This window comes from Equus caballus, chromosome 23, assembly GCF_041296265.1.
Source record: "Equus caballus isolate H_3958 breed thoroughbred chromosome 23, TB-T2T, whole genome shotgun sequence".
Taxonomy (NCBI): domain Eukaryota; kingdom Metazoa; phylum Chordata; class Mammalia; order Perissodactyla; family Equidae; genus Equus; species Equus caballus.
Window position 1 is genome coordinate 38,036,099 of NC_091706.1, and position 21,636 is coordinate 38,057,734.

Genomic DNA, 21,636 nt, shown 5'->3' on the forward strand with positions numbered 1-21,636 from the left:
CTTTTATTTTTGTATTCTGCTGCTTTGACATCTGGGGCCTTGCAGACCCTGGAGAGACGGCCCTTCCAGGGTGAGCCAATTCCTAGAGACAGCAACTAACTCACCTGCAGCACATTTTTCAAATATAAACCAAACCATCCAAAGCCCACACCCCAACCACCTCCTTCACTGGGCTCTCACACTCCAGGCCACTATCCACCAGCCCTAATCAGGTACCAAACAACTAGGGACCGCCCCTACACCCCGGAGCCCGCTGAAATGATCCAAACTAGCCAATCTAGGCCTGCTCACCCTGCCTCACCTGTTCCTTCCCACAGAAACCACAGCGAAGGCCCTTGTCCACAGTTCCCCCCTCCCTCTGCCTCCTGACCACCCCAGGTGCTTCTCCCTGTGGCTCCCCACGGTGGGGTGTGTGTCTCCTCTTGGGAACTGAGTAACAAACTATCTTTTCAGTCGCAATTGTCTCCTGATCTGTTGACCTTACTATACCTCCAATTTTCTGGTACTACACTATCTTTTAAAGGATCCCTCTAGACTGCAAGTAAAGCCAGCATCTTAATCATTTGGGGACAACTCGGATTCTGCACTTTTGGTGTTCAGTACTTTAAGTTTTATTTTACCAAGATTTAAGAATTTTTGAGCTAAATCACTGATTCACTCAAGAAACATTTATTGATGCCTTGTGTGTAGTAGGTATTGTGGAAGGCTCTGGGGAGAGGAGGAGGGGTTCACCACGTTCACAGGCAGGCTCCTGGTAGGATAGGGACTCAAAAAATATTTAAGAACAGAAGGAATGATTGAACGTCTTCACGGAGTTCACAAGCTAGAGCACATTAGTTGCTGGATCCCTGGTGTGTTCCCTTCATAAAATCATTGTCAATTTTGGGAGCTTTAAAATAGAACAAACAGATTTGTCTTGTTCTGTTCCGTTCGTTACATGACAAGCTATTCAGATTGGGAATCTAAAAAGTTATTCAATTTTTCCAAGTTATTACCAGATTTAATTGAGTTTTCTTTGGAATATCTTCACAAAAATACAGCCTAGCTATCCCTCAGAACAGCCTGAGGAAACTGTTGTTTTGGGAACAGAACATAAATATATTATTAATAATAATAGTGAACATCACCAAAGCAATCCTGAGAAAAAGAACAAAACTGGAGGCATCATACTCCCTGATCTCAAAATATACTACAAGCTATAGTAATCAAATAGCATGGCACTGGCAGAAAAAGACACACAGATCAATGGAACAGAACTGAGAGCCCAGAAATAAACCAACACATCTTTGGACAGCTAATTTTTGACAAAGGAGCCAAGAACATACAATGGAGAAAGGAAAGTCTCTTCCATAAATGGTGTTGGGAAAACTGGACAGCCACATGCAAAAGAATGAAAGTAGACCACTATCTTATACCACACACAAAAACTAACTCAAAATGCATTAAAGATATGAATGTAAGACCTGAAACCATAAAACTTCTGAAGAAAACATAGGCAGTAGGCTCTTTGATCTTAGTCTTTGCAATATCTTTTTGGAAATGTCTCCTCAGGCAAGAGAAACAGAAGAAAAAATAAAAAATGGGACTACATCAGAGTAAAAAGCTCCTGCACAGCCAAGGAAACTATCAACAAAATGAAATGACAACCCACCAACTGGGAGAAGATACTTGCAAATCATATACCTGATAAGGAGTTAATATCCAAAATATATAAAGAACTCATACAACTCAACAACAAAAAAACAAACGACCTGATTATAAAATAGGCAGAGGATCTCAACAGACATTTTTCCAAAGAAGATACACAGATGGCCTACAGGTGCATAAAAAGATGTTAAACATCACTAATTATTAGGGAAATGCAAATCAAAACTATAATGAGGTATCACCTCACTCCAGTCAGAATGGCTATAATTACCAAGAGAAGAAATAACAAGTGTTGGAGAGGATGTGGAGAAAAGGGAACCTCACACTGCTGGTGGGAATGTAAATTGGTGCAGTCACTTTGGAAAACAGCATGGAGATTCCTCAGAAAATTAAGAATAGAACTAGCATATGACCCAGCTATTCCAATGCTGGATATTTATCCAAAGAACACAAAAAAAGGAATGAGTAAAGATATATGCACCCCTATGTGCATTGCAGCATTATTCACAATGGCTGACACTTGGAAACAACCTAAGTGCTCACTGACGGATGAATGGATAAAGAAGATGTGGTGTGTGTGTGTGTGTGTGTATATATATATACACAACCGAATACTATTCAGCCATAAGAAAATATGAAATCGTGCCACTTGCAACAACATGGACGGACCTTGAGGGTATTATGCTGAACAGAATAAGTCAGACAGAGAAAGCCAAATACCATATGATTTTAATCATATGTGGAAGATAAAACAACAAACAAACACATAGACGCAGAGAATAGATTGGTGGTTACCAGAGGGGAAGGGGGGTGGGAAAAGGACAAAAGGGGTAAAGAAGGACATTCATACAGTGATGGATGGAAACCAGACTTTTGGTGGTAAAAACGATGTAGTCTATACAGAAGTCGAAATACAATGATGTACCCCTAAATTTATATGTTATAAATCAATATTACCTCAATAAAATAATAATAATAATAATGGTGAACACTTATTGAACACTTAATATATGCCAGACTTTGTACCAAGCAAGGTGTATGCATTATTTTATCTAATAACAAAGCATGTGTATTATCATCCTTACTTTTCAGATGGAGAGACTGAAACTTGAAAAGGGTGAATAATTTGCTAAAATGTAGCTCAGCTAATAAAAGACAGCACCAGGATTTGAATCCAGGTGGTTACTTCAGAGTTACTCCAGAGTCTACTTGTTTAACAACTAATTCTAGATATGAGCTAAGACACTGTATACTTTCCTAAAGATACATTGCTTAGACCCAGTCTTAAAGTCCATCAAATAATCTGGGCCAATCTTCATCCCAGGAGAAATCCTACCCATTTAAAATCCTGCTACTAAACCTACAATATTTGAGTACACCAGAATCTTTCTCCTTATTCATAGTTCATTAGAATTTGTTTCTAAGCTTGCTCTGCCTGACCACCACCCACAGGGGTCTAGTTGGTCCTATAGTAAAATGAGGTACTTTCTTAAAAGCACCAGAATAGTTTCTCTCCAAAAACACTCCATAAAGAGTGGTAAGCTTTAATAACTGCTTTCATTTGCAGCATGCATTTTAGGACTCAAGCTGTTATGAGAGTGAGTTCTCTGCCTCCTTGTTAGTGACTCTTTCTGAAGGAATTTAGTTAAAATCTCGTAAAATGACTGCCTGCCTTGGCTTTAATTAATCTTTCCATTTCCATTAGTCTGGTCTAACACATACCACAGAGGTCATCTCTAGACTCAATTTACTGCATTCAGGAAAAGCTTATTCCTCTGAGTAAGATAATTATGTCCTCATAGGCCAGGCATCGGGTGACACGTTACAGAGTTTACCACTTCAGTCACCATAAACCTCGGATATTTCTTCTCTTGACACACACTTGCGCGAAAGAAATTCATAGGACATCAGGTAAATCTCAGATCTGCTCTTTTGTTTCTCTCTGTGTATGGCTACAGAGTAAACAAAATTACCATAACAGGCAGACTGAACTCTTTTCTGGCGCCTTGAGTTTCCAAATTCCCAGGAGAAACCCCGAAAGCTACTCTCTTTTCCCCCTTGCATCCAAAGGAGAAATCCAGGAGTTGCTGAGTAAGGCTTCTGATCCTTTGCCAAGCCGCCAGCTTCCTGAGCCGCTAGTCGAGCGGTATTTAATACTTCTTTCTCAAAGACCCGCCCATCCCCAACCCAGCCTAGAGTAAAGCGAGAAGACACAGCCGAAGGCTCTCATTCATTCCACAGCAAGCATTTATTGAGTGCCTACTCCGTGCCTGAGTCGGTTCCGAGGCCTCGGAGAAACAGCAGTGAACTTGTATTCTGCTTATGACTGAGCAGCCGCGGGACAGTACTTGCCAGTGATTTCAAATTCCCGCCGGAAACAAACCAAGGCGCGGAGCATGTTAAACTCAGAATCTTAGACGTCAGGGTCGGAAAAAAACCCCAGAGTCCTTGGAGCCTTGCAGCTACCTGGGGCTCTGTCCCCTACATTTACCAAAAGAGAGTATTTAATATGAGCTGCGGGGAGGAGGTGTGCCCTCCTCATATTCATATGCAAAGTTTTGAGCGCGAGCATGCGCATTTTCTGGGGCCAGCCACTATAGGTTTCCTCGAAGTCTCAAGAAGGTCCGGGATCCCAAAACAATTAGAAGCCTTCCCTCAACACATCCACAGCTGGAAGAACCCAGGGGACTGCACTTGCAGTTTTGGGTAAAGGTCACTTTTTGAACCCAAAACTAATGCCTAGTAGACGTCACCTTGGCCGCGACAGCCGCTCGGCCGGTGCACACCCCGCCCAGTCCTTCCCATGCTTCAGAGCTGCGCGCACCAGCCAGCTTCGGGGTGGCTGCGAGGGGACCCACTGCCTTGGAAAGGGAGCGGGAAACACGCAGGTCTGGTGGGAAGGCGGCCTCGGTTCCCCGCAAGGAAATCACGCGCCTCTCCTCCGGACCTCCCTTGGGACGTCTCTAAGTTCTGGCCCAGACTGGTTCTCAGGGCCTTTCTGCCTGTGGCTGCAATAAACACACAGTTGCATCCGTTGGGCCTTTTCGGGACGAGACGGGTAGCCCCGCAGGTCCCTTCAGCGAGCGGCTGGGGAGCACACCTGCTCAGTTTACGGAGAGTGCGCGACCCGCACTTCCACACGCGCGCGGGGGGCACACCGCACCCAGGACACGCGCGCCGGGCGCACGGCCCGCACTTATTCACATGCACTTCACACGCAGCCGCACCTTTCCACACGCGCGCCGGCCCACACACCCGCGCCCGCGCGCACAAGGGCCGCGACTTCCGAGCGGAACTCGCGTGTGGGTCGCGCCCAGTACTTCACCGTCTGTCACCGTCGCGTCCGCCTCCTCCCCCGCCGGGTGCACCTCTAGCCGCAGAGATTGAGGGTGGGGGGCCGAGAGGGGCGCAGTCCCGCAGAGCTGCTCCTCGGTCACGAAGCGCAGTTGCACGCGGCACTGCAGGGGCGCGGGGACCCGGGCCGGAGCGGGGGCCGCAGCCATGGTGCGAGCGCCTGTGCCCAGAGCCCTAGTAGCGCCTCCTCCGCCGCGCGGCCGGCGCTCCAAGATCCTGCCAGGGGAAGGGGAGGGACTTGGAAGTGCTAGACACCTTCCTCACCTCCGCTGCAAGTTGAGTCCTCGACCTGTGGGACGCCCGCTGGCTCCTGCCAGCACCTGCCGCCCTCTGCATCTCTGCCACCGCCCCCTCCCCGCAGCGCGCTGGACCGCCGCGCCCCCCAACCGACAGGAGCGCGCGGTACGCGCCCGGATGGGCCAGCCGCCCGCGGGACGATAGCTCTGAACACAAGTTTGGAGAACGCGCGAGGCACCTGGAGGCCTTGGGGTTTGGAAGCAGAAGGGTGACACCTGCTGTTCGCTGGGACTGCTCTGCGGGCGTGGGCGCAGGGTGGAAACGACCCTGGCCCGGGCTCTCTGCTTCGTGGCACTCGCTCTCGGGGCAGTTCTGGGGCTACTGGCGCCCACGTGTGAGCAGCCGTCGCAAGTACCGAGCTCCTTCCTCCCTGTCAGGGTCCCCACAGCAGCAGCGAGGTGGTGCGGATGCCCGGGGATTTGTGCAACTGGCTAGGCCTGAATGACCACTTTCATCCCTCATCACTTAACCCGGAATTGAAAACTTGCTCCTGGACTGTGAACTGTTTCCCTAGACGTGGGCTGGAAGGGCCAGGGAGTCCTTTTTTATTATTGTTATTATTTTACCAGGGTCATTTTGGCTTACAACGTTGTGTAAGTTTCAGGTGTACATCACTGTATTTCAGTTTCTGTATAGTCTGCATCGTGTTCACCACCAACAGTCCAGGTTTTATCATCACCACATATATGTGCCCCTTTACCCCTTTCACCCTCTCCTGGACCCCCTTCCCCTCTGGTAACCACTAATCTCTTCTCCTTATCTATGTGTTTGTTTACCTTCCATATATGAGTGAAATCATACAGTATTTGGCTTCCTCTGTCTGACTTATTTTGCTCAGCGTAATACCCTCAAAGTCCATCCATGTTGTCACAAGTGGCATAATTTTGTCTTTTTTATGGCTGAGTAGTATTCCATTGTGTGTATATACACCACATCTTCTTTATCCATTTGTCCATTGGTGGGCACTTCAATAAAATGGGTATAGAAGGAAATCACCTCAACATAATAAAGGCCACATATGACAAACCCACAGCCAACATCATACTCAATGGTGAAAAACTGAAAGCTATTCCTCTGAGAACAAGGAACAAGACAAAGATGCCCACCTTTGTTCAACATAGTACCAGAAGTTTTAGCCAGAGCAATTAGGCAAGAAAAAGAAATAAAAGGGATCCAAATATGAAGGAAGTAAAACTGTCACTATTTGTGGGTGACATGATTCTATATATAGAAAACCCTAAAGAAGCCGCCAGGGTCTCTTGTTCCCAAGTTGACACCTCATTCCAGAAGCTACCTAACCTAGTCAGGTGGCTCCAGCATCAAAAGATGGAAACTCTAAACCCTGGGGAGCCAAATCACACCTTCTTAGTCTCCTGTGCCGAGAAATTGGTCTTCTGCTGCAGGGGGTTAAGAAAAGGAAGCAGTCCTTCTTTTGACGAGAGTTCCCCACAGTCATAGATTCCTGTGCCATCTAAGGACCTTTTCTTAAAATTCTGAGCCAACTTTTGTGCGTCCTTGGTCTGTGGCTTCCTGACAGAATGGATTGAGGAGAGGAAGCAAGGACTGTAAATTCATTCCATCAGGAGAATGTCCTTATTAACTAAGCAGGCTGACTTTATAAATATGAGCTTCTCTAGAAGCCCCAGGGTCTGTAACTTCAGAGTTTCTAGCTGGGACTCTTAAACCCACCCAGGCTTTATGAAGTCCCTGGTCTCATTTATCTCCCCCCTCACACCCCACCTTCCAGGGCTCCTGAAGTGGCCTCTGGATCCACCCCTTATTCCCTCCCAAGGCTTTCCCTCCCCCTCCTCTTGCTCTTGTCTCTCTAGTATCTAAGGACCCTGCCATTCCTTCCTTTTATCTCATTCTCACTTCCTATTGCCTCATGGCTTTGATTTGTGACCTGGAAGCCCCTGGGAATCAGAGAATCTTTAAAGAGTTAGCACTGTGGAGAGGGTTTCAGGTGTGAAGGCCACAGAACACCTGCATCCTGCCCCCACCCACCCTGACCTCCTCACTGTGTCATTCTGCCTCTCCTGCTCCCAGCCTCCTCGAAGCATGTCTTGCCTTCTCCATTCCTTTTTTCCTTCCCAAGCCCTGCCTCAATGGCACTAAATACTATCATGGTACCCAAGACCCTCCAAAGTAGCAATTGGCCCTCTTTATCCTTCTGTCAAAAAGGCTGTTCAGCCTTCACATGCCGTCAGCTGTTAACTTGGAAAGTAAATCAGCGTAGAGGGGAGAAGGGGACAGATTTATACTAAAATGTGAATGATGGTTGAAAATAATTCATATGGCACTTCAAAAAGGGCAAGATCTTGACCTTAGTAGAATTCCCAACATACTCTCAAGAAACCTGGAGTTCTGTTACTTGGAACAAGCAAATAAAAAGGTTATAACAGTTTTTCCTCACATTAATGCAGGGGGAAGAAACCCAACTTAGGCTAATTTGAGCAAAAAAATCAAAATATTATGATTCACTACAAAGCTGGGAAGTCTGAGCTTTGGTCATGACTAGATTTAGGAACTCAATTAAGGTTGACCAGATGGTCTTGCCTCCTCCTTGCAGACAGGCCTTAGTCACATGCTGGAAGCAGTCACTGATTTACAGCCTTTCCACAAAGGCAAGGCTCCTTCTCCTCGAACTCCAAATCAGCTTGGGTCATTTGAAAATGACTGGCTTGCTGTGATGGGTCTACCCAACTTGTGGCTTAGACCAGGGAGACTGGAAGCTGACTAAATTCACATCATCTAAATGAGGGATGAGCAGATCACCAAAGGAAGGAGACAGCTGGGATGGCAAAGCAAGAAGTACTCATGACATCTGACCAGAGTGCTTGCTACATGCCTGGCCCTGTTCTAAGCACGTTACTTACATGAATTCATTTACTCCTCCCCACCGTCCTGGGAGAAGCATACTGTTGTAACCCTTGTTTTGACTGATGAGGAAACTAAGACACAAAGATTAACTAACTTGCCCAAAGTCACAGCTTAGAAGTAGCGTAAGTCCTCTGCAACAGTCAGACACAAAAGTAAGCCCATGAATAGCCCTTACTACCACTTCTCAAAGTTAGCAGCTAGTAGAATAATTCCTTAGTATTCCAATGGATACAGCTCAAGACCTTTAAGAGTCTCCAGAATTGGGAGCACAGAAATATTTCATACTTTCCCACTGTCTTTCATCCTCCCAACCTCACACAGAAGGTTAAGAATTCCTTAGACTTCCCCTCCCTCAAGTGTTTCACCTCCTAGTTTTATCTACACATGAGCAGTCTTTGCCCTGGTGCCAGCACTAGCAGAAAGTTCCATGAATCATCTCTTCTTATTTACCAACTAAGTATAAGGTAGATTTGCTCACATCATCTATTTGAACCATCGCTGAATTCTACTTTCTGTCTTGAGTTTATCTCAAACTTCTATTTTCTGTCTAACAGCCATCACCTTCTTCCACCTCTTCGTTTCTGTCATCAGTACTTTCTTTTCAGGGCCACCAGACTTTTCTAAAAATCAGTTCAGGAGAGTTCCTGAGAGGACAGACAAGCTCCAGCCCGCAGTGGGATATTCACTGAGAGCAGCTGGGCAGACTTACCTGCTGAGTTCCAGTCTCTAGCCTGCCAGCCTCAGCATGTGCCAGGGGAGGCTGTGTTCTGCCAGCTGAATGAATTGAATGGAGGTCAGAGGATCGGTCTGGGGAAACCAAAGCCATGCTCCAGACTCTTTCCTCTTGCTCTCCTCTAGAAAGGACAAGTCCTCTCAGAAGTGAGGGGAGGTCCCCTGGCACATGGTTTCCCTGAGAGATCCCACCACTTCTACCTCCTGATGGGACTCTGTTGTCAGTATAGCATCAAAAGCATTGACTTTTTTCGTGTGTATGATCTGTGTCCAAAGCTTTGAGAGATGCTTTCTACCCTCTCCCTTCTCCAAGTAACACACAGAAAAGAACTTCTGGCCAACCTCATTGGCTGTAGCCTCTGGCAGCAAGCTCAGCTCAGCTTCAGCATCAGAAGGGACATTATCAGACCAGTGCTGAGCCGAGAAAGAGAAAGGAGCACCAAAACTGGTTGCATACCTGGGTGAGCATATGCCCCTTTGTCTATCTCCTGCCTTCCCCAAGGAGCAGCCTGATCTGTTAATGGATGATGATTCAATAGCTGAAGTCTAACCCAGGCTCTTCTACCCCTGAGGAGCTCTCCCTTGGCCTGTAGCGGATCTCACCTCCTGGTCCAGACCTTGCTTCAGAGAGACTCAGACCAGAGAGCCCTCCTGTTCCCCCGCCTGATTTCACAGTGCATTATCCTCAGCAATGGCAGCCACGCTACTGATCATGGTATTCTACAGAAAAAAAACCTGTGCCTCAGCCACATAACAAATTTCTACACATCATGAAGCTTTTGGTGTCACTCACAAGTAATTAAAACAGAATATAATAATCTGCATGTAATCTAGCCCATCAAATAGAGTTGATTCTCATTATTTGCAGATTCTACATTTGTGAATTCACCTGCTTGTTAAAATTTATTCATAACCCTCAAATCAATACTAGCAGTGTTTTCACGGTCATTGGCAGACACGTGTGGGTTGGTGAAAAGTTTGAATCACCCGATGTGCACATTCCCAGCTGAGGCTGAACAAGGGGACGCTCTGCCTTCTTGTTTCAGCTCTCATCTTGTAAACAAGTGTCTTTGTTGCAGTCTATTTAGTGCCACGTTTTTCTCATTTTTTGTGATTTGTTGGTGATTGCAACCCCAAGCGTAGCGCTGTCCGGTGTTCCTAAGTGCAAGATGGTCATGATGTGTCTTACAGAGGAAGTACATTGTTTAGAAAAGCTTTGTTCAGGCATGAGTTATGGTGCTGGTGGCTGTGAGCTCAATGTTAATGAATCAATAATGTGTATTAAATAAGATGTCTTTAAACAGAAATGCATAAATTGTTTTATACATAAAACAAGGTTATGCATTGATTGGCTGATGGAAATGTGACCAGAGGCTCTCAGGAACCTAACCCCGTATTTCTCCTAGAAGCCATGGTTCAGTATTTACTAATTCAGCATTAGCAGCAGCTTTATAGAACATAATTACAGAGAATAACAAGAACCAACTATATTTTACAAAATAATGCATTTTTGATGGTGCTTGGCAAAGAGAGGCCTGGAATTCTTAAATGGTGTCCTTACAAGATATCATTTCAAGGCTTAGGCCCCCATAGGGCTTGGTGATGCGCCCACCTCCTATTCCTGCTGAGGTGAGAGGAGGCAGTTGGGGAGGAGCTAGATAGTGGGGGAGCATACTAGGCATAGTAACTAGACTCGAGTGACTAGAAGAACTAATTACTAGAGGAAGTAAAATGCCCTGCCCTCACTGTGAGAGATGGGGAACATTACGGAGAAAGACACGAAGCCTATTTTCTTCTTCCCTTGAAAAGAAACTATAGAGAGAGAGAGAGGAAGGGAGAGATGGGCAGAGAGAGAGAGAAAATGATCCAACAATTACTCTCTACACCACTGGTCTTCAAGCTGAGGTATGTGAAGCCTCGGCATGGAGCATTTTAAGGGAATGAATTTCCAGATCTTCCACTTCCACGAGAACTTTTCCCTAAAATTGATCTTCTTGAGAAACACGCTAAGTGGAGATGCAGATTCCCCTGTCCCACTGGTCACCTTATTAAGGAAAGACAGCTTCTCCCTCATCGCAGTTCTACCACAGCTAATTATCATGGGGGATAAAAACATCTAGGGCACCCAACAAAGAGGTAATTCAAAATATTGCTCTAGGTATACGAAAAGGAGATGACTGCAATTATTTCAAAAACCAGATGATATCCATTTTTTTGTCTTTAACAAAATTGAGGGAAACCTAATTGAGTTGTCAACTAGAAGATCGTTAAACTTAATTTTTGATAATAGCTGTCTATGTCACTCTTGGCAACTCCCAGCAATCACAGGGGTCATGGAATAAGGGGTCCCGATGCTTAAGCTTCCTTAGCTTCATGGATAATCCTCATCTGTGATTATTTAAAAAGTATAACGGTAATTAAATCAAAAGTTTTTAAACAGAGACTTATGGTCATAGAAATGTTTTAAAGTTGCGTTTAAATTTATATATATTTTCACTGCAGAAATTATGATAAGGTTAGCTTAAAATATTTTAAGCAATAAAATATATTACAGTTAGGATACAATTCTATGAAGGAAGTATAATGGAAATAAGATTTGAAGAAGATAAAGAAAACATGTATAATTTCTGATGATAAAAGAGCCTGTCCGTGTTTTTTTTAATGGGTGATAGTGAATATCAAATAACTATATTCGTTTTCTTTTTTAAGATTTTATTTTTCCTTTTTCTCCCAAAGCCCCCCAGTACATAGTTGTGTATTTTTAGTTGTGGGTCCTTCTAGCTGTGGCATGTGGGATGCCACCTCAGCATGGCTTGATGAGGGTACCATGTCTGCGCCCAGGATCCGAACCAGCGAAACCCTGGGCCGCCAAAGTGGAGCACAAACTTAACCACTTGGCCACGGGGCCAGCCCCAGATGTCACCTTTAAAACGTGTGTGAGTAACCTATGAATTTACAAAATTCTTTTAGGAGAAAGCAAATTAAAAAAAAGAGAAAAAGAATCCCCTAACGCTGCTGCAGACAATCAGAATAGAGAGGCAGGCCATACCTCCGGCTGATGGGGGATCTTGAATGGGGCTCCTTTGTCCACCCTACTCTTCCCTGTGGGACCTAGAGTTCCAGAGAAGACCTCCGGCAGTTCTGCTGAAGTCCTCGGGGCTTGAATAACTCGGATATGGGAAAAGGTACTTATGAGAGGAAGGGAAAACATCCTAGGGTAAAGCCAAGCCCCTCACTGTCAGGTCTCCTAGAAGGGTGCATGGGGAGAGCCGAAGTTAGAAGTGGCAGGTGGTCTAGTCTTGCAGACAGGTGGACCCAAGACAGGGAAGCAAGATTAGCACCTGGGAACCTCATGAGAGGGGATTCCCTTGGCTCCCCATGGAAGTCTCACTTGCCATGCAAGTTTTTCCCATCTCTGGTTATAGTTTCCTTTAAATATCCCATTTCAGTGGTTCATTTTTCAGCTCTTCCTCTGCAGCCACGTGTGGTGGTGGGATGGGACACAGGATAAGAGAAAGAAATACAGCCTGCCTCGAATTTGTGCCTCTGCTGGCCCCACGGGGAGGAAGCAGCATTTTTTCTAGAAGACCTGCTCTTTACTATCAAGAAGTGAAAGGGACCCCCACGGGGTTGGGAGTGCAAGGATGGAGCAGATCACCTTGAGGGGTGTAAGAAGCTGGAGAGGAGGCAGATATGGGCTCCAATGCCAGTCCCACTCATTAGTAACTGAGTAACCCAGGCGAACTACTCAGATGCTCTGAATTTATGGAAGCCTTTACAGAAACCCCACCATCACCCTATAAGCTTATTGTGAAAATTAAATGACAGTGTGTAGCAAGCACTCAATATGTATAGTGGCTATCCTTAGTATTATTACTCCTGGAAGAAGATATGGAAAAGTGAAAAGACAAAACCTTAAATAAACCATATTCCCTCACTCGAAGGAATTATTTTAGAAGAGTTATTCCTAACGTTTTTTTTCTATTAGCAGGCTAATCTTGGCATTGTCAGCTTTTTTTATTGAAAGAGAAAAAAGTGTGAATACCCACAGGTATGAGAGATGTATATAGTATTGACTTGGTTTTCCCCTGATAAAAGAAAAAAACTTAGTTACACAGACATATGAGTTTCAGCTTTTACTTATTTTTGTTTTCATTGTTCCGTCATTTATTTATGGCTTGTGATTTATATTGTACTCATGCCCAGAGGCACATTGGCATGTTTTGTAAACTACCAAATAAATAAACAGCAGCTATATTTCCAGATCCAGTTGTAAGAAGATAAAAGCAAACATAAAAAACAGATTGAGGAAAACAAGCTGGAAAATTGAGAAGACGGTGGAGGGTAGGAGTGACATTTTGAAAACCTAATGTCATATTAGTAATCTGCCAATTCACCTTTAAATCCAGGGTCAGACCCCCTGCAACAGTCAGTTACAAAGAAATTGCTTCGCTGATCATCAGCCTGAAGTTCTTTCCAGAGAGGTGATGGGTTTGTATGAGATCTGTGTATGATTTCTCACAAGGTTCTTCTCTTGATCTCCAAGCTGGGACTACAGGACAGACATAGTAAACCTTACTGACCCACCTCGTCTTCTCTCAGTAACTCACCATGCAAAGACTACACTTGATTATCTGATTTGTTAGAGAACCTAGTAAAAGAAGAAAATGGATGATACAGAAAAATGCATTGACATTTCACTAATGCACCCATTCCCTTTTCAATTTCTCCATACATAAAAGAAAGTTGCTTCCCCAGTTAATCTTAATGTTTCCTTCCAGTTCTAATGTTCTATATATGTAGAATAATAGCTGACATTGATTCATTGTTCTACATGCACTCTCATTTGTAAGTATCATGTGGCTACTGATTTACCTTTAGGCTGTTGTTAGCACTAGTTCACATTCTGAAGGGCAATGCTGGTCAAATTTATCATGGATCACCTGGAGAGAGAGTTAAAATGAAGGTTGCTGGGCCCAGACCCCAGTGATTCTGATTTAACAGGCCTAGTGTGGTGCCCAAGAAATAATTCTGTTTCTAACAAGATCTCAAGTGATAACAATGCTGCTGTTACCGCCCAAGGTGGGGGTCGTCTGCCCACCGCATGCCAATAGTCAAGAGGCAAGGTGGTAGTGATGCGGGGACGGCAAGCCGAAGATTCGAAAGAAAGATTTCTTTGACTCTCAAGGTCTGGCAGTAGTGCTCTTTTATTTAGAGAATAGTGTGGAATGGCATGGGACAGGACCCATGGGCAGTAAACAGCTGCTGCTGCTGCCGCATGGGGACAGGACCCATGGGCAGTCAGAGCTGCTGCTGCTGCTGCTGCTGCAATGTGTTGAGGGTTAGGGCTAAATTTATAAGGCATGGGTACGTGACTTATTTTTACTGGAAAAAGAAAAGATGGTGTAAAAAGTCATTAAATGGTTTCAGTGCAGATGGGGTCTGGTTATTGTTTGGTCGTATAACTTTAGATATGAATCTGGTCATATAGATGGGCATGTAGGTGAGGATGCCCTGGGCTTCTCTCCCTGGGACAGCTTTAATCCACACCATAAAATCCATCGGATCATATAGATCTGCATGTAGGCCAGGTCACCTTGGTCTTCTCTACCTGGGGCAGCCTTGATCCACATCAGTAGGAGAGAAAGGACCTTTTATTATAGCTTGCTAGCAAGGGGGAAGATGGCCGACTAATGTCTGAAAGAACCATCTTACAGAACAAAGACTACAGGCCAGTTATATACAGGGCTGATCTCCAGGTTGGGGAGGCATCAGGTCTCTAGGTGGGGACAGACACCAGGTCTCAGTTCCTGATAGTCGTTTGTTTTACTGGACTTGCAACAGAGATGGGAGCAAAGCCCTGTACTCTGAGCTTTCAGTTGTCTTGGATGATGGCTATCAGCGTAGACTCTCTGCCCTGGGGTCATCACATTCCTAAGGAACTCAAAAGAAGAAAGTTATCAACGTATAGCGGCTGGGAGGGGCTGTAAAATCTATAGAGCATGTCAGGGTTAATTAACCAGGGGTCATTCAAAGTTACAATATGGTTTCTTTTCTACAATATGGCTTCCCTTATGTCAACCTTGTGTTGAGCCAGTATCACTGCTGGTCTGCCGCCTGTGGACCACACTTAAAGCAGCTCTGTTTTAATCTTGGGAGGAGCTGCATCCAGTCAAGCTGCCTGTAAAACCTGCAGCAGCTAATCCAGGAAGCTGAGGAATCGCACAGATAATGGAGGATGACTGTATCATTCAACTAGAAGTGTGTAGTATTTGCCAGTAGTTGGTTTTGCCACAGATATTTTGAACTATTTCGATATCATTTCAAAGCTGTAATAATAGCTTGTTTATCTTTTCAGGGACATGTTGACACAAAATTGCCAGAAGAGGCAAATGAAGGAGAGTAGAATTATCTCAAAGAGCCCTAACTCCACACTTGCAAACCAATCAGCACTTCCCTTTCCTTCCTATTTACCGCTCCACGAGCATCTGAGGTATAGCACAAAGAGCATTTTAACCTCTTCCAAAGCCCTCATCTGCAAAGTGAGGATGGTAACTCCTATATCAAAGCTTGATGTGTAGATTAAATGACTAATGCATATGAAAGCAACAACACTGCCCAAGGAAACCACCCGGAACTCCCCATTCTCCCAGGGCAGCTCACTCTTTTCCTTCAGAGTGCTCATCACAGATTATAACTACATATATAGGGCAGGTGTGTGTCTGTGTGTGTGTGTGATTTAATTAACGTCTCTCTCCCCCACACTACTGCAAACCCCATGAGCATCTGTTTTGCTCACTGTTGAATCTATAACACTTAACTCAGTTCCTGGTTCGTAGCAGGCAACCAGAAAATATTTACTGAATGAATGACAATATTTGGCCCATGGTAAAAACTCAAGAAATGTCAATTTAAGAATGGATATATATAAAATATTAGGTACAATCAAAATGAGAACTTTAGAGAAGGAAGGCATTCTCAATAATTAAGAATCTGAATACGACACTGGAACTGGCTGCAGAGCTAACACAGCATTTGCAGGAAACTGCTGACGTTTCTACCTACAACTGCAAAGCAAAGACTGACAACTTTTGTGTTTAAGAGTTCAGTCATTACCTGCTAGAAAAAAAAAGACTGAGCCACTGATCTCTTGGGTCTTCCTTTTTTACTTATGAATCTACTTTGTCTCTGATTTCTTCAAATGTATTTCCTGTTCTGAATACTCCTCCTTAATGGAAAATTTAAATCAGTGATAAGCAAAGAATCTTAGGATTTACAAGCACAGTGTAGATTTGCAGCTCAATAGCTCCTATAGGTCTGCCAAATTTGTCCATTTATAATGATGGTCTGGGGAAAAATTGCTCAATTAGATTGCCAAGAACACTGACACACACAGAGCACATAAATTTTTACCTTTCAAGGATCAAAATTAATTTTTGCTATGAGGACATTATTAGGATGACAGTTTTACTGTACAAGTTAAAAATAGGAATTGCATAAAAGGACAAAGACACTAAATCATTGAGCTCTTTGTGGAGGGGCGCTGCCATGTGTGTTTTCTTGGAAGAAGGGGAAATAAACAGCTCAGTTCCTGATGCAGAAGTTGGACAAGGACATAACATATACAAACTAATTACAGACAATAAAAATAGATCTTAATTTTTATATATACATAAATGCAAAGTAGGCCACAGTAGACAGCTCTCCTAAGCTTCGCAATCAGAACTAAGCCAGCAGTGCTTGTGCATCTGTTTAGAAAGCTTTCAAAATAAATGCAAATCTTCTCAAGTTTTGCATGAAGGGTCTACTCCCTTTCTTCCACCACTAATTTTTATAGTTGGGAAATTATATCCCTATTAAGAAAAGGATTCCTTGTACATGCTAAGAGATATTATTTTTGGATATTTGAGTACATAGTTTTCAGATTATTATGGTGCAAAGAGACAGGGTCCCAAGTGAGCAGATCTGTGCTTCCATCTCACTTTCCTAAGTTGGTACACCTTCTTAACCTCTCCGTGCCTCCAGTGTCCCCCCTTTATAGGAGAAGGACAATAAAAAAAGCTAATCTCACAAGGGCCGGCCCTGTGGCCGTGTGGCTAAGTTTGCACGCTCCGCTTTGGCGGCCCAGGGTTTCGCCAGTTCAAATCCTAGGCACAGACATGGCACCGCTCATCAAGCCATGCTGAGGCGGCGTCCCACATGCCACAACTAGAAGGACCCACAACTAAAAATACACAACTATGTACCAGGGGGTTTTGGGGAGAAAAAGGAAAACTAAAATCTTTAAAAAAAAAAAAAAAAAAAGCTAACCTCACAGGGTAATGGCCAAGATTATCTTCTTAATTCTTGGGCTAATTTAAAATTCACTTCCATCCCCAAAACAAGCATAGTTCTCTAGGAAAAAGTATGGCAAAAAGGACAAAATGTACAAAAGTGCTTAGTAATACTAAGAACCAGGCAAAGAATTTTATCAACATTATTTTACATACCTTCCCAAATAAGGAAAGCACCCAGCTGCCACCCATTGGTAAATAGCCCCAAACGGTCACTTGTGAGGCCAGCCTCCTGCCGGTTTATGGCACCCCCACCTCCTCAGGGCTTCCAGTGTGGGCGATGCTCGCACTTCTCATCCACCGTGGTACCTGCCAATTATCTTCCCGAGGTACCTGCTAAGAGGGCTGCACTCTAGAAGGGCTGCAGTCTCTGCTCTTTAAAAATAGAAACCACTTTAACCCGTGGAGGCTCCACCAAGCGGGGGCAGAGAACTCAGAGCACCCAAGACTTTCTCCTCCTCTGGGTCTCAGCACAGTCTATGTTCTTCCTCAATAATGAATCGTTTATCTGAAAATTAGAAATGAAGTGATCAAATAGTACATTTATTGGTAAACCAAGTATAAACACCAATTAATTACTACTACTTTCCTAGTTTCTTTATGCATATTACTACAATTGAGAGAAATAATCAGCCTTGAGGATAATTTTCAAAAATCATTTAGTCCACAGGATATAAACCACCAATTCACACACACATACACACACACACACAAAAGGAAATACAAATGTTTTTATATATAAGACCAGATGTTCAAGCTCAATTTGGGAAATGTGAAATAAAAATCTAAAGAAAACCTTTTTTCACTTTGTAGGATCACAAATTAAAAAAATTTTTTTTTTCAAGGAAGATTGGCCCTGCACTAACATCTGTTGCCAATCTTCCTGTTTTTGCTTGAGGAAGATTGTCACTGAGCTAACATCTGTGTCAATCTTCCTCTATGTTTTTTTTGTTTTTATGTAGGATGCCACCACAGTGTAGCTTGGCAAGCAGTGGGTAGGTCCACGGCGGGAATCCGCGCCGCCAACCCCAGGCCTCTGAAGAGGAGTGGGCTAACTTAACCACTACACCACCGGGCCAGCCCTGCAAAATATTTTTTAAATTGTGTTGGTTAAGGGACAGAGAAATTAGCATCCTGCACGTTGATGATGGTTATGTAAATTGATAAATCTCTCTGGAGAATATTATCTGTCAAATTTCAAAATACCTCTCTCTCATTACTCAGCATTTCCACTTGTATAACTGGACTATAGGTGGACTGGAGTCAAAGCTTGTGAGGAGGCCAGATTTTAAGGTCAAAATCTAAGCAAAACTTGCAAATTTACCCTGAAATCCCTTCAATTCACCTCAAAGTACAGCATACCTTAGAGAGTTATAATGTAATCTACAAGTAAGAAATATAAAAATGTGTAGAGATACCTATGCAAAATACAATTTTACAGTACTTCCAGCAACAAAGGATGATGAGACCATCACTCAAGACTCAAAATAAAAAGACGAAGCTGAATCTGTTGGTGATTACAGTAGAGGGGAGCTATGCTCAGGCACACTGCCTCTGCATGGAGCAGACCGCTGAGCTTACACGGGCTGTTTTCCGTTGTTTTGAAAGCATGCAGTTCGGAGTTGCGGCTTTTCAGAGGTGTGAGTAGACTGACATTATCTACAGAAGCGTGGTTACTGGTGAGACGGTTGGTTGGTTGGAACTCGAGGTGTGTTTACTGGAAGCGAGTCTCCTCTCTGATTGACTGGCTTTCAGCAGAGCAGGGGGCAGGGTTGATGTTAACTAGCTGGCTGATAAAAGCACGCTCAAGTAGTGGATCCATTGGTTTATAAGGAATGCTGGTGACTCCTTGTTATCATGGCTGCAGAACAATCCATTTTTTCCAAAATTTATGGAAATTTTTTCATTCTCACTTGCCGAGCGCAAATGTCTTTTGCTGTAATTCCTCTTCATAGTCACACAAACAGACAAGGATACTCACTGCCTAAAGAGATTGCAAACAACTTACATAAATAAGGTGATTAAATGAATTTGGTGCGTCCATACTATGGAATACAGTCTAACTGTTTTGATAAGGAAGGAAACTAGATGGACTCATATGGAACAATCTCCATGATATGGTGAGTGAAGAAAGCAAGGTGCAGAACAGGTTCTAATCTATACATAGAACTCTTTGGAAGAATAAAAAAGAAAGCAATAAAAAGTATTTACCTCAAGAGAGAGAAACTGGGAGCCTTTGAGCGGGAAGAGTGAAGGAGAACCTTTCATCAGAAAGTCAGTGTTCAAAACCAGAAATCTTGGACTCCAAATTCCATTTTCTTTCCGCACTGCCAGACTCCTCTTTCATGTGATTTTTCAGGTTGGTGTTCCAGATGACTTTAGATAAGAGCACCCCTAACATATTCCTTAAAATGGTCTTTAAAAGCTTATTACATGGGCCAGCAATGGCCGAGTGGTTAAGTTCACGTGCTCTGCTAGGCGTCGGGGGAGGGGGGCCCAGGGTTTCACTGGTTCAGATCCTAGGCGTGGACGTGGCACCAGTCATCAGGCCATGCTGAGGCGGTGTCTCACATGCCACAACTAGAATGACCCACAACTAAAATATACAGCTATGTACGGGGGGGGGGGGGGGGTGCTTTGGGGAGGAAAAGAAGGAAAAAATAAATAAATAAATAAAAACATCACATAACGCCGTCAGCCAAGATTCCTCTCTTCGTATTCATCCCCATTTGCCTTGTTGACTGTTTTCTCTGGGTTTGGCAAACCTGGGGTGAACATCCTTCTTAGGCATCATCCTGAGGCAGAACTGTCCCGTCCAGAGATCTCTGTATCATACACTTCCCCAGTCCACCCCATGCTCCATCCCTCCCAGGGGGTCTCACTCAACCTTTGGAATGCTCCTGGTGCTTACATTCTTCATCAGCCGGAAGGCTGTTTTCTCCACATTCCCTATTTAGTCAGTGCAGAGTTGACATGCTCGCATGTATGTCTTTCAACTGCCTCCTAAATCAGCGCCTCCAGGGCCCCTGAAGTACTTCCAGCAGTCTTCTGTCAAATCTTTCCAACCTCTTGCATGCAATGGGGAGGCTCAGAACTAACCAAGTCAGCCAGGTGTGGTCTCCAGAGAACTCCATAGCAATTACTACTACAGCGAGAAGAGAACTCATTAATGCGAAATAAAGTGGAGCAGGAACAAAGTCTTGTCACAATGACTGAAATTTCTGCACTAGGCTGCTCGAGTCAGCACTTGGCGAGGGATGGCTGCGGAGTGAGGACGGGTACAAACCAGGGGCAGAACACAGTACAGCGGGCCTCCATATCCTTGGGATCCACAATCTCCGATTGAACCAACCGCGGATCTGAAGGGGTGCTAGGGTGGTTGCGTCGGTACTAAACATGTACAGACTTTTTTCTTGTCATTATTCTCTAAACAATACGTAGAAGAGCTATTTACGTAGCATTTACATTGTATTAGGTATTATAAATAATCTAGACATGATTTAAGGTATATTGGAGGATGTACGTAGGTAATATGTACCATTTTATATAAGGGACTTGGGCAGCCGGAGAGTTTGGTATCCACAAGGGTCCTAGACCCCATCCCCGGAGGGTACTGAGGGACGACTGTGTTAATGCGAAGGGACGCCATGGTCAGATGGTTGAAGGTGCACCAGAACAAACGTTCAGACAGCTGCATTTTTCTCTTGAGGGGGCGGAGTGGATAAGGTAGGTGGGTGTGTACATTTTTATTTAACTTTCAACAATTACACAGGCTTTTCTTTGGTGCGTGCACGTGGTGACAGTGAGTGGGCTCTCTGGGGTCTCTTCTTATAAGGACATTGATCCTATCAGATTAGGGCTCCCCTTTTAAGACCCCATTTAACCTTAATTACTTCCTTTAGAGGCCCCATCTCCAAATATAGCCACACTGGGAGTTAGGACTTCAACATAAGAATTTGGGGAGGACACAAACCATCAGGCCATAATAGGTGGATGTGCCTCCTACCTGCAATGTCCGGATCAAAACAGCAGTCCACACCTGTAAAGTAGGAGATGAAGCCATTCTCCACAAACCTCCAGCACCGGGTGATCTGCTGGAAGCTGAATACGGGTTTAGGGCAATAGAGCACTATGGTTAAGAGCTCTCATTCCAAACCAACAATGCAAATCACAGCTGCACCCCTTGTTTGCTGTCGGGAATGTTTCTTCAACTCTTTGAGCCCATTCCCCCGCAGGCATATGGCACACTGGGTACCAACATGCTGTGCCAAAACCTCGGGGGGGGGGGGGAGTCAGAGCCCCTCATTAACAGCCTCCTGTGACATTGTGTAATAATTATCTATGCATGTCATGACATGAGAACAAAACAGCTCATCGGGTTCAGGACATGCTA

At 44.3% G+C, this 21,636-nt stretch overlaps 1 protein-coding gene across 2 annotated transcripts in view; it reads right to left on the reverse strand.

The window, feature by feature from the left end:
- Positions 1-5,213, reverse strand: part of LOC100058496 (histone-arginine methyltransferase CARM1) — a 255,612-nt gene extending 250,399 nt beyond the window's left edge. For both annotated transcript variants that reach the window (XM_023627281.2, XM_023627282.2), the window contains exon 1: positions 4,973-5,213. In XM_023627281.2, the coding sequence (XP_023483049.1) occupies positions 4,973-5,150 (178 nt within the window). In that variant the 5' untranslated portion in view covers positions 5,151-5,213. The remainder of the gene's footprint in view (positions 1-4,972) is intronic.
- Positions 5,214-21,636: the final 16,423 nt, after the last annotated feature.